The sequence below is a fragment of the Chironomus tepperi genome, unplaced genomic scaffold, assembly GCF_022539635.2.
Source record: "Chironomus tepperi strain 1889 unplaced genomic scaffold, CSIRO-AGI_Ctep_v1 contig_260, whole genome shotgun sequence".
NCBI lineage: Eukaryota > Metazoa > Arthropoda > Insecta > Diptera > Chironomidae > Chironomus > Chironomus tepperi.
The window spans coordinates 396,524-410,740 of NW_027226382.1; the positions used below are offsets into that span (position 1 = coordinate 396,524).

Genomic DNA, 14,217 nt, shown 5'->3' on the forward strand with positions numbered 1-14,217 from the left:
TTATTTTACAATCTCACTTTTATTTCATAAAGACATTAAAAATATGAAATTACACATTTAATTAATTTGATTGGCTTGGTGTAAAACTTTTGTTAATTTTATTCACTGAGTATTCGAATAATACCCGTTGTCGTCAGGTGATGCAAATCGATCCCTATTCCAATAATTGTTGATACTAGTATTATTTTGTCCATTGGATTTAAATGTTTGTTGTTGATTAGAAAATGCTTGTGCAGTCGGTATTACGGGTAAAATTTTGGATATCGCTTCAATGTCAATTTCATCTCGTTTGGCTACATTTTGAATCTTTTTTGTGTAATTAAAGATTAAACTTATAGTGTTAATTAAGTATTCTTCCTGTGTGATTTTCTTCTCGAATCGAGCTTTATAAAGTGTTTGAAATTCACCGAAAAATATTTTTAAAACATTAATGAGACAATTATTCATATGCTCGTTATGAGACTTAGCTCCATATGATTTTTTAAAGCACCCTGGACACTTAATTTCTTCAACTTTCCTTTGATCGATTCTGTTTCTGGTCGGTGTCTGTATTTTAATTTTTACATTTTTCTGATCGAAATTCTCAAACCAATATTTATCGCCTTCAATTTCTTCTCTTGTATTGATAATTTCCTGTTGATTTGCTGTAAGTGGTTTTGATGTCATATTAGTTTCTAAAACTAAAGATTCATCATTGGCAATTTTTCTCGCTTCTGTTAAGTTCTTCGATGTGTGAATAATTTCTAATCTAACATTATATGCATGTTGTAAGTAACTTAGACAGTGAGGACAAATGAATTGAGGTAACAAATCTGTCTTTTCAACCTGTAAGATAACAAAAATTAAATGTTATATCTGGTTATATCTATTTTCATGATTAAATAATATTGTGAAATTATGTATTACCTTCTCGGATGATATTTGTTCAATCATTTCTGCTATTGTGACTTCTAATGCTTTCGATAGACGAGTTTTAGGAATCGTCAGGTACTTATCACAGATGGTGGAATATATATAAATTTGCCCTCGATTTCCGCATACCCTGCACAATTTGCTTATCATCAAATCCGTTTCGTTCTTATTGCCTTCATCCTCAAAATCTGGACTTTTGTCTTCAATCTCTTCATCTACACCTGTTGACTCTGTGATTTCTCTACTTAACTCTTGTTCCTTATAATACTGCTCTAAAAATGTTTGATAACTTGTTTGTGCCTGACTTTCCATTATTCTTGTATTTTATGTTTTTTCTTCTGTCGTGTACTTTTATTAAAATTGCAAATTTTCGACTAGAAAATCAATTTTTTGATGTAATACAAATTTAATTACGTTTATGTACTTTGTCTCATAAGCTATTTGAACTTTTTATGTGCTTAAATTAACTAAGCAAGCTTTAATCAAATAAATAAATTTATCACAAAAAATATTTACAAAGATTTAGCAAAATTTACACAATGTTATCCTGTATTTTTTGTCACTTTGGTGTTGTGTCTTCTGTCGCTTATCCGTGCATATACCGGTTTTCTGAAATTCAAACTTTCTAACGATTTTGAGAATTTTTAAAGCTTCCCGCAAAGTTAGGTTATGTGTAGAGATTATTCAAGCTGAGACACATGCTACGGACATGTCGAAAAAGGTCGTTATTTTTTCGTTTGAATTTCAAAATAACCGTCAAATTTTCACAAATTTTAGTTAATTTTCATTGATTAACAAGGTTTAATTGAACAATTCTTGTATGTAGATCAATCTCTAGCTAAAATAGATGATTAATAATGTTGAAATTAAACAAAAATATGCAAAAACTAAATTCGACACAAGTCGACTTTTTTTCATAAATGTCGACTTTTTTCGACACTGAAATGTCCGTAGCATGCTGAGACATAAGACTGAGAATTTTTAATCTTCTGCTGCATAATAACAAAAAGTATTGCTTGACATAAAAATTAGATTTAAGGAAGTATGATATAAGCCTAAAGTGATAGAAGAAATTGGCTGCAATGGAGAGAAATTTACATTTGAAGCTTTGTAAGTAAAATTTATTCAAAAAATTTGGTTGTTTAACCTGGCTTCCCCTACTTCAAAGATTGTCATATTTCAAAATACCAAAATTCCGGTATTACTTTAATTTATTAATCCGATATATCCGTAAAAATACAGAATTTGGCAAAGTGTATATTAGAAAATTTTAAAAATTTTGTAATGCGTCTAGTTCAAAATAGAACTTGAAAGAGTTTTAACTTGAAAATTCAAAAACAGACGGATAATCGAACATAATAACTTAACTATTTAAATTTTTCCGTTGAGATGCAAAGGAAAAGTCAGTTTTTAAGCGAAACGCACAGGTGCAATCATTTTATTTGACTTTTATTTTGTAAACTATTATTAAACAAATATCAGATGAATCGATTCAAGGTGTAATTACGTGCGAAGATCTTTACCTACAAATCTCTACAGAAACGAGCAAGTTTGTCGACATTTACGGTATGACCTTTTGTCATTCAAAGAAAAGAGATACAGAAAATTTAAAGCTGCGAAATTTTGACTGATAACTTAATTATTGCTTTATTTAATTTGTGACAAAAGCTTAAAATGTAATTATTAAATTGTAATTAATTCAATTTTATGTTAATTAATGAGTTTAAACAGCATAAAAGTTCTAAAAAGTTTGCAATATAATTTGAGTGGAAAAAATAATATTTATGTTTGTTTATTTGGTAACCGAATAAACTGAATCGACAAAAGATAACATAAAAGATATATAATCAAGTGCTGTGTGAAGCTATATTAAATTAATGAACATTTATCTATGAATTAAATTGTGACATCATAAAATGACTTTATTTTGAATAACTCAAAAGTTCCTCGAACCATAACGATAATTTTCTTCACTTTTTTTTTGCTCCTACAACAACATACATAATCGGATCAAGAGAACGAGAGAAGATTCATACTGTAACTGCACACATATATTCATTTTTTCTGCATTTCTGCCATCGACATTTAATTGAAAATCAGTTTCTTCTTTCATTCTCGGAATAACACCAGTTTGTTGATCGTTTTCGGTACTTCCAGTGACTTCATTTGTCCCAAATCTTCAAGCATCGTACGTTTTAAATCTGTCGGTCTTGAATTATCATATATTTTAGTTACAATTTTTTTCTTTTTCTACTGTCCTACTTTACAAGCACTATACGTTTAATTAAAGTCTATTATCTATTACATTTCGAATTCACATATAGTCTGTATAGTAAAGCAAAAAGTACTAACTAAACTAAATTTTTCGGCTATTACGTGACCCTAAAAAGTGTGAAATGAGCTTCTGATGTGAAAGATATATACGTAGAAGAGGAAATAAGCTTAATCTTAAATACCCATTATCTCAACAAAAATTTTCCTTAACACAGGATATTTATATTGACGCAAATCACCTGAAAAATCAGTCATTCATCGTGTGCGCTATTATATTAGGATTCCTTTTGGAAATTCGGTGAGTTTTTAATTCATAATTTACTTTCATTCTCTATTGTTTATGATCTAAATTTAAAGTCCATCCGAATTCAATGACCTTTCCGTGAACTTGATTGGAATTGAAATATTATTATTACTGACTGAGATATACACACAAGAATCAGACGAGAAAATGTGAAAAAAAAGTTGTACGCGTGTTGTGATTAAAAATTTTTCCTCATGTCTTTTAGATGTTTATGCTCGTAAATTTTACTTAATTTTTTGAGGATATGCTTGCGTTCATTCCCAATGTTATTGTTCTCATTGAGCATGGTATTCAGTTCCTTTCGCGTGTTCTAAAAAACCATTCAATGTGTAACAACGTAGTAAATGAAGAGAAAAAAAAACTAATGGAGAAGAAGAAGAACGAATGTATTTTGGGGTGTTTTAGCGTGCGCGTGGCATTGCTTTAGTTGTTCTTCTTCTTGTTCCTATATCCTTCAACATTCACTCCTTCGCCTCCGAAAGACGAGAAGTAAAATGAACATTTATAATTCAAGGCGACAAGAAAATTACTTTTAATGAGAAAAGATAGGATTGCACTGCATGATCAGAGTCCTAATTAATGAGCTGTTGAATTATTGGCAAATAAAAGTGAAAATTTTATTACGATTGACCAATGATATATTTTATATTGCGTCAGTATTGATGCTTTTAGTAATATTAAATTGACATTATCTATAAAACGCACACGTTTTAAGGCCAGCTTGTTTAAATAGATGAAACAGAATATTTGCAGTAAAATATTAATAAAAATATTCAATTTTTCAATGAAAGGTCAAAGTGACATTTTATGACATAATAGGTCACAGGTTATATAAATTTTCCTGCTCTAGATCTTTCAAGAGATAGATGTGAAATTGTTTTCTATTAGTGTTTTATTACATCGTAGAATGATCTGAATTCAAGATTATAATAATAAGAATATGCATGTAGATTATTTTTACATTTACTGGTGCAATGTGTCTGTCAATAAAGTTAGGCATTTCATATTCCACGCATGTTTGATACCCATTATAATAATCCAAAGGGACCGAAATTATTGTTTAAATTAGTGTATCGATTAAAAAGCCGACGCGGACATATTCACACCATCCCATAGAAAATTTTTGAGGAAAGTACGAGCTTCTCACGGAATAATTTACAACCACAAGAGTCTCAAAGAAAGGACGAAAAATTTCAAATTTTCAAGATTGTAGAGATTTTTTGTTAGGTATTAATTGACGTTTACACTCATGGAAAAAATTTAAAAAGAATTTATAAATTGTGAAATTTTTAAAAATCATTACAAAAACTAAAAAAAATTTAGGAATGATGGTTGAACTCCTGACGTCTTGTACGTGTCCAGTGTTCTATCTTCTGGAATAATAAACCAAGAAATCTTGTTATAACAGTGAATAAAATTTTTAATTTCTTCCATGAGTGTACAGCTATGTTAAAGGATTTACAAAATACGTGAACATAACAATAGGAACATTTTAGAAGCAAAGTATTTACAATGGTATCCAAAATATCAAGATTTGAAATATTGAGTTCCTAAAAAATCTCGAAAAAGTTTATTTGACAAAGCTCCAAAATATCTGATAAGTATTTTCGAAACCATTCAAGATCCCACATAAAGCTGTCAATAGCATTCACCAATAAATTAAATTTAGGATATCATGCGTTTAGAAATGTGTTTATCGTTTTAATACGAACATGCCTTCTTGAAAATTCTCCAGTCTTCCATATAAAAAAATATAAGGAGCCAGTAAAATCAAACAACAGATTACTCATGAAAACAACAGTAAATTGCAATAGGTGATAAGAAAGGTCTTTATCGCAAAAAAAAGTAAATGCATTTATTGACATCAAGGGCTTCTTATCACCTAAATGTGTGACTGATTTATGTGTTTATTTGCGTACATAATGGTAGTACCATACGATTTTGAGTGAGAAATGAATGAATTAAAATGAATGAGTCGACTTCGTATTGTGCAGATAATTAATTTTCTTTTCTTCTGATTTGCTATTCTTACTTCTCTCCCCGAATACAATCTCAATTATAACATTCACTTTTAATATTTTTGTTTGTTTTTATTTTTTCGGCTGCCGATATGAATTCTATATATACACAATATCATCTCTCTCCCCACGCAAATTCAAACGATTTCCCACGTTGCGGTCTTATGACTTTCCTCTTTTTTTTTTCTTCTCCTTATGAAAATATTCTGTTTTGTCACAAAATCTTTTGCGCGAATGAGAAGCAAAAAAATATATAGCTTGTATTGCGATTTATTTTTCATCAAACGCTTAAGAGACATTTTTAATTTGAGGGAAAAAAAGTAGTCAAGAATAGAGAAATCATTGAATGAGTTAAGTATGATTAAATCCATACTTGTGATAAAATTGTGAAGACATGTCTCAATTTTTAATTGAAAAACTTTAAGTTCCTGGACATTTATAAAATAAAAAAAATCTATGTGATTAGAGGTCACTCGTGCGATGCCGGTGATGTGTATTCTATTTGTAAATTATTTTGTTTACGCTTACTTTTGATAATATTGGTGAAATCAACAATAAGTTCGGGCATATGCTGTAGAATTTGCCACATTTTATTAGTTCTATAATTGTGTTATTTGAATTACTATACTTTAAATTGTCTATTAATTTGGCATGTGTCAAAATCAGTGACAGTGGGTCTAGAACTTTTCTTTTTTTTTCGGATACAGACATTATTTGAGTTGAATCTATTGTGCAGATAACATTGGAGTGAATAAGTGATAACACAAGAAAAAAATACATATATTCGAAGGTTGGAAGGATATGATAAATAGCCGTCTCGGCGACTCCTCTTCTTGGTACATTAGAACTTTGTGTCTCAAAATATATTTGTTAGCCTCATTTTCTCAAAGTAAATGACAACCACTAATCCGTGCCATTGACTGAAGCGTAAACAAAAACACTAATAACTGGTTATTGACTCATAATCTTGATTATAAACAAAACTAATATAAATTTCGCACATGCCGGCTGTTTGATCAGCCAAAGACCAAAGTATTTTCTAAAATATTTTCGCGTGTTGGTAAAATTTAAATTTAGATTTTATGTTGTTTTCAATCTTCGCATGGCCAAATTCAATTCTTGAGTGAACTAAATATATGCACTCGACAAATTTAAATAAACAGCTTAAAATAATATTGCTGAGTGAAGAAACAAGGAGACTTACAACTGAATTTTTAACTGAAATTATTGAGGTTTATGAGGCTGTAATCATATGCAAAAAGGTTTTAACTGAAACTGACTATAACATGATGTGCAAATCAGCAATGATCCTTAATTAACGGTTTTAAATAATTTTCGGGCTTAAAACTTGTTCTAATTTATATTCCAAAAGTGTATTGAAGTATAATTCCAGAGTGTTCAGATACCAACACCTGAATTCTATGAAATGATATCAAAAAAAAAAAAGTCATTCCTTGAAATCCCTTGAATCATTTCGAATAATCGAGAATATTCCAATACTAAACATTACATCTGATAACATGATCAGTATTCAAATAAGTTGTATGCTTCGTAGACTATGTAATTCCATATCAAAAGACTAACATTTGTCACTTCTCAAAAATATCCATAAAACTTTAACAATAGGACAAAGTTGTGACCATAAATACAATCATCGATGCTGAAAGTCTAACACAAACTTTTGTTATCATTTTTTTGTATTCGTGACAACATTCTTATGACTAAAATGTATTGTACGAAAAGAAAAAGTAAATATACCTTCTTCGAAAACAAGCTTGTTATTTTCATAATGATTATCAAATTTCTCGGCAGACTGTTTAATTTGCAAGCTCGTGTGCTTCATAAATTATAGTGATAATTTTATTTTAAAACGTTTGTTATCAAAGAATCCACGAACATAAAAGATAAAAAATCCTATTTTCATCATATACTTAAATTATATCAACAGCCCACGACGAGACGATAAGCTCAATGAAAACATACGCGAAATTAATAAATGCAATTTGACGTACTGAAAAAGATTAATAATCTCAAAATGGACGGAGTGGAAATTTTAAGATAAACAGTAAATTGCCAAAAATAAAGGAATAAGAAGGCAGTTTTGTAAAGGAACATGAATTAAATCACTGTTACAAAAATAAATTGACATGGCAAGGCATTAAAATGTGAGAAAATTGTGAACGTCATCAACAGTTTACTCTGAAATATTTGGTTCCGAAGGATATTTATATTTCAAAATTAGAGGAATTTCGATCACATTTAATTGACGTCATTGGTGATTTTCTTGTGGCTTACTAAGCATGTCACAAATGTTTATAAAATCTCTGTCTTTTTGGCTGTATTAATTGTATCATTGATGGTGTCACGCAACTTTATGCAAACAAAATGAACGGATAGATTTTTCTTTCTTTCTTTTATTGGATACAAATTCGTGTGCTGAACATTCTGAATATTTTCATATCAAAACATTTTCTTCGTCTTCAACCGTTAATCAAAAGTGGTCTTTTTGAACTTTTGAGTGTGCTATTATTTAAAATAACATAACATGACACTTTCTGAGAACCATTTGTAGTCAGTCATAAGCTGTTAAACAAAGTACAGTGCAATGTAGAATCACGTAAATTAGTATTCAAAAGGTGCTAATCCAATATTATTGTTTAGAGCTATTCTGAGCTTCTGTAAATGAATAATCACTTGTAAATATTAGTGAAAATAGGTAGACAGTCAGGTGATAGTCTAAATTTCTTCGAACGAGACAAAAAGCTTTGTAAGGAGGATAATTCTGTCGATGTTATTATTATTAGTAGTCTAGCATTTTAACTGACACAGTGATTATAGGTTGAAGAATTGACAGAAATGTCGTCAAGGTGTGAAGAATTCATAATATTTAAACTGCAAGTAGCCACGAATCAAAAGAGATTTTGTCCTGAATTTGGAATTGAAACATTTTAATTGTTTTTAAATAATAAACTATAAGTTCTAAAATTAAACATGACAGATTGCAAACAAGCATGCTTTTGCAAGTGTTTTTGTATCATAATACTAAACAACTTATTTAAATGTATTTCTCAAGTCAATTGGTCAACGACTTTATAGGATTCTAAAAAATTCATGCTCATTGTGCTGATCACATCATTTATCACACCGTGAATTTTCATTATCATGTGATCGCGAGGGGATTGCGCTCAAGGCAGGGATACTAAATCACATGAGAATCACTCGTGAACAATCTTGTATAATTGAGAATAATCTTGTAATAATTGTAAACAGTTCTTGTAAAATTGGCTTGTTGCTAATCGTGATTATTTAGAATTTTTGCTCTGATTTATTCGCTGAGATCTAAATACGGGTTCCAGTTTCATGCATTCAAAACAACAATAAAAACACCTTGAATCTCCTTGATTAAATTATAAGCATTAAGCTTGAAGCCTCGCTGATTAGCAAGACATGTTGTGAATAATGCCTAATTGACCTTCATTTCATTCACATAGCACAGAATATAGAATGCTTGAAATTTCAATCCATTTCTCTTTAGTTACTTTTAGCTGTAAAGAAAGTAAAAACAGATGATGAAAATAGATGAGAAAATTTTCATGGTTTTTGCGAAGAAAATTATCCCCGTCCCTTTTTGTTTTTGCGCAATTTGTATCTTCTTCTTCTGTCGTTGCCCTTCTTCTTGTTCTTTGACCTTTTAAAAGCGCTATGTTTATGTTAATGCACTTTTATTATTGTCTCGTACATTTCGTGTGTATTTAGGAAAATTAATATTTTTTGTCATGAAAGTTACACCAATAAGATTACTGTATTTTTATATATTTTCTATTGGTTATTTTTATTTTCCTTACGTAATTTGTTCACGAAAAAGAAAGTATTAATACATGAAAAACAAATTTTTCTCATTCTCTTGATTTTCATTTTGAATCCTCTTATCTCATTATTATCTCTTAAAAATGATTTCTAATTCCGTTGCTCAATATTATTCCTTTAATTTCTCATTATATAGTGGGTTGATGAACACCTCACAGTCGGCGAAAAATTCGTCGCAGGCACCACCAACACCGGCTCAGTTGAACTCGACAATATTACAAAAATATCAAAATCACCTCAATCAATTTCCACCAATTCAACATCAACCGCTTGTCAGTAGCAATCCAAAACCATTTGACGCTGGCAAGGTCAACGCTACTGTTACACATATTGAATTGGAAAATCAATCAAATTGCGATATTACAGCAATTCTCAACATGTCTTGTCGTGGACGGGCTGAGGCTTTTGCCCGGAGTCTTCAATCACGTTTGAGAACTTTGGGAAGCCAAGTAAGTATTTATTTGATTAAAACTTTTAATTAGGTCTTGACATTTTCCGTGCTTGATGAAATTTTCACGCTTAATAAATTTTAAAATTAAATTTCTTTTCGTCATTTCCTGTTTATCTTTTTAAGGAACAAGAAACAGATGGAACAGATGCAGTCGACGGCTCATCAACATGGGTAAATAACAACACAAACTCATCAGAAATCACAGAATTACAGCCTCGCATAAGTTCACAATTAAATGTTGAGACAGCGGATTCATATTTTGATTTTGATATGGAACCTGAATCACCAGGTTCTCCAATTGATGAGTGTGAATATACAAGATTAATAGAAACAACAGGTTCAACTCCACAGGAGACTCAAGCTCCTGAGTCGGGTTTTGTGTGTGCATCGCCATGTTCAACACTTGAAGGCGAATCTCGCGGCAGTGCAAGCAGTTCAGAGGTGCAATTTTTCGACCCCGAATCTTCGGACACTGGTACAGAATTCTATGATTGCCCACAAGTAGAATTTCAAAAAAATAGACCACCTCGACGTATTTATCATCACTTAAGTCACAATAGGATTGCCGTTCGTCCACCATCACCGATTCTTCAATCACCATCGAGTTCTTCATCATCGGCAACTCCAACAAGTAAAATGAATGGACATGTAAGACTGTTAGAATCTGGTGATTCTTCAGAATCACTTCCACCATCTCAATCCACAAGTTCGAATTTGAATTGTGATGAGAGCAATTCAATGTCAACTGCAAACTCAAATTCAAATTCTACTTTACAGGATGCTGAAGGTGAAATGCCTATGAATGAAATTGCAACAGAATTAGCAGAAATACCATTACAGGAAAACAGTGAAGAGAGGACTGAAACAGAAATTGTAAATGAGATTGTTAATTTAGAACAAAATGGAGAAGATGAAGAAGCAAATATAGAGGATGATGATGAGAGAGAGAAATGCACTTTTCATAATTTTGATGTATGTAAAACAATATTTGTTAAATACGATGAAAATGAAGACGCAGAGGAAAATATTTCACCACCACAAGAGGACGAAGAGATATTTGATCAAGAAAAAATTCTTAACGAGATAATTGAGATACAAGAATCAAAACTTTTGGAACCGCCTGATATTCAAATAGAAAAAGAAGCATCACCCGAGCCTATAAATGAAGACACAGATTTGAATGAAGAGTCCGAGAGAAAGAGAAAGGATTCAGAGGAATCAGAATATGAGCGACCACCAAGAGTGAGAAGATGTTCATCATTAAAAACTGGAAAAACACCACCAGGAACACCAGGTAGGAAAAAGATTGTACGCTTTGCTGACGTTCTCGGCTTAGATTTAGCCGATGTAAGAACCTTCCTTGATGAAGTGCCGAAAGTACCCAAATCAGCATATGAAGATCTGGATGTAACTTTACCAACACACGCAATACAGTTAGGTCCGCCCTTAGATAAAATTTTAGTGCCACTCTTTCAGCAGCCTGGCTGTCTACCAAACTTTCTCGATCGATTACGTGACGGACAAGTGTGTCTCGAAAGTGCGGCTGTTACAGATCCAATCAATCTTACAATAACGGGATGCGTACGTGTAAGGAATTTAGATTTTCATAAAAGTGTACACCTACGCTACTCATTAGACAGTTGGAGAACTTATTCAGATTTAACTGCAAGCTATGTAGAGAATTCATGCGATGGCTTCAGTGATAAGTTCAGCTTTATATTATTTGGTAATTCAATGCAAGTTGGACAACGTGTAGAAATGGCAGTAAGATTTCAATGCAAGGGAGAACAATATTGGGATAGTAATTATGGTACAAATTATTCCTTCCAATGCTTGCCATGCAATACACATAAAACAAGTCCAATTACGGACAATAGCAATAGCAGCTCATCATCGGATGTAAACAATACATCATCAACAAGCAGTGAACCTGGTTCGACTACTAGTGAAAGCACAGCTGTTCAAGTCGATCCACTCGGGCATCGTCAATGGAGCAACACGTTTTTGTATTAATCACATACCGTACGTTCATCAAAGGATTTTATTTATTGATTAATAAAAAAATGTTATCGTCATGTTATATTATTAGGTGGATATGCTAATTTCCGACGCATATTCACCTAATACATTTGTTATATAAATGCATCGAGAATCGTAAGATTATGAAAGTGCTCCTGTGTAGTCATTATGCGGATAAAGTAGTATCGCAATCGAAAGACGTTATCTTTAACTTTACCTTTAACTTTTAAAGTTAAACGATAAAACCCATTTTTTAATCAACGAAAATCTACCTTTAACGTTCAATGTCTGCCAGGTGCATGCTAATAATTTTGTGTCGCTCGTGTAGACAATATACAATGTTAAAGCGTTTTTATTTATTGATACTTCTATAGTTGAGTCTCTCTCATCATCCTTTCAATTATTGTTATTTTTAAATGAAAATATTTTAAAGAAACAAATGATTAATCATCGATTATTTATAGTATAATTCTTTTTTGTTATTTATATGAAAGTTAGTAATAATCAATGCAGAGAGTGCTTTATGTGAGAAACTTAAAAGTATGTGATGACTGCTTATCATCAGAATCAGAATCAAATAATTAATTTGAGATGATCGAGCTTTTTAATTGCAAAATAAGGAGAATAAAAAAAATATTAATGGTTCTTTAGTTCCTACTCAATTATACAAAATTAATGCCAAAAATCTTCTGTTCAGTTCAAAAATAAAAAAAAAGAAAAAGTTACAAAAATCATCATTAATTTTAATAACTGATATACACATTTTGTTGCCATACATCTCTCCACATTCTTTTCAATTTTCTATTAATGAAATATTTTCTGCATATGAAACTTTTCCGAGGGGATTATTCTTGTATGGGCAGGAGATTTTCATTTTCAAAAATATCTTTTCAAATTTATAGAAATTTACCATCAATAATCTTTTGCATAAGCTCCTGCTTACGAAATTTAGTCAAAAATGTCAAATGTATAGAACTGCATAAATCCTTTAGTTAACTCTTATTTTATAGAAAAGAAGCAAAGCTATAGGGAAAAGCATGTGATGGTAAAACAAATACAGAACAGGATGATGGAAGCAAATAAATACACGACAAATATTTCTAACAAAAATAATAATAGTAGTAAAAGTTCTTCGGAATTAAAATGTAGAAGCTTCTATTGGTATCTCTATTCAAGATTGCAGTTTTTCGTCAACCCGGCTGTAGTTTTATGACTACAAAGGTTTTATGTATATGATGAATATCATAAAGTTGAGGCAATGGAAGAATGGAAGGGATTTTCGGCACAGCAATCGGAAATCATTCTCTTCAAAAACTCGAGTTCGATTTTGTATGTATACAAGCTTAATACATGAGTTTATAGGAAAATCCCCTACATATGACAAAGTAGAATTAAAGTATTCCTGGACATAAATTCTACCATATTTTTAAATTCAACCCTAATCTGAAGAGAAACTAGATGAAGTATCCGATTGAAAAGCTATAAGAACCCCACGGTGCGTAATAAAAAAAATATTAACTAAATTAAATAAATTGCGAAAGTAGAACGAAATTTATATATTTTTAAAGAGAAAAATTTATAATGAGATTTAAAAGAGCGCATTAAATGCGTCAAAGCAAAGGCAAATAAACATTTAAAAATATTATAAATGAAAAAAAGAACAAAAAGAAAATTTTTCAAAGGATAAAAAAAAAGCCAAGACTGAAATTGATTGAAAATTTGGTTGATCTTCAAGGGATTAAATCTGTTTTTGAAGTATATTAATTTCCATGACTTGGATATTGATTTAACAGCCGACTCAGATCCCTGAACAGACATGATGCATGTTCATGAATATGCTCACAAAATTGAATATATATTGAGCAACATGAAGTATGTTCATTGTCTGTAGGGGACCAGGTGACTGTAATCAAATATTTTAATACGTCTTAAGTTCTGTTCCTGCTAATCTGGAGCTTATTACATGATCAAAGAGCTTTCAACATGCCAAAAATATTATACCAGAACTCGACGTCGTACAAAATTCGAGGCGACTTCTAGCTCTGTATTAGGTATATAGCAATAAATCAGATTTCTATATTTTCATTTCTGAAGAAGATCAAACTTTTAATTAACTCCAGTCTGTAAAACTATATATATTTATATTAGCAACTATTCAGAGAATGATTTAAAAACTGTTATTCTGTTCCTTTAAAAGTGAGACGTTACATTGAAATTTTCCCTTGATTGATGATGATTATGTGATTCAAAAGATGTATAGGAATTATGAATGGAGATCTGATCTTGTGGATGAGGGTTCTCGATTAATCTTAAGGACGAGACTTCGAAGAATTCTCTTGTAATCTCAGTCTTGGTCTTGAAAGTTCGTAGAA

The 14,217-nt window shown here is 30.9% G+C and overlaps 2 protein-coding genes across 7 annotated transcripts; one reads left to right on the forward strand and one right to left on the reverse strand.

The window, feature by feature from the left end:
- On the reverse strand, positions 1-1,431 carry LOC139091700 (uncharacterized). Its single transcript, XM_070641854.1, has 2 exons — positions 907-1,431; positions 1-825 (listed from the first exon to the last, which is right to left on the reverse strand). Exons 1-2 carry the CDS (start codon positions 1,222-1,224, stop codon positions 103-105), a joined length of 1,041 nt encoding a protein of 346 aa, XP_070497955.1. The 5' UTR covers positions 1,225-1,431; the 3' UTR covers positions 1-102.
- A 1,061-nt stretch (positions 1,432-2,492) lies between these two features.
- Positions 2,493-12,057, forward strand: Gbs-76A (Glycogen binding subunit 76A). Of its 6 annotated transcripts, none has more exons than XM_070641924.1 (4): positions 2,493-2,588; positions 3,402-3,484; positions 9,512-9,824; positions 9,950-12,057. In XM_070641924.1, the coding sequence occupies exons 3-4, from the start codon at positions 9,519-9,521 to the stop codon at positions 11,837-11,839; spliced, it is 2,196 nt and encodes a 731-aa protein (XP_070498025.1). In that variant the 5' UTR covers positions 2,493-2,588; positions 3,402-3,484; positions 9,512-9,518; the 3' UTR covers positions 11,840-12,057. The 6 variants fall into 6 exon arrangements, with proteins under 6 accessions (XP_070498025.1, XP_070498026.1, XP_070498024.1 ...); XM_070641925.1 differs by lacking the exon at positions 2,493-2,588 and adding an exon at positions 2,697-3,100; XM_070641927.1 differs by lacking the exons at positions 2,493-2,588; positions 3,402-3,484 and adding an exon at positions 6,043-6,344 and having other exon boundaries at positions 9,950-10,474; positions 10,604-12,057.
- The last annotated feature ends 2,160 nt before the right edge of the window (positions 12,058-14,217 follow it).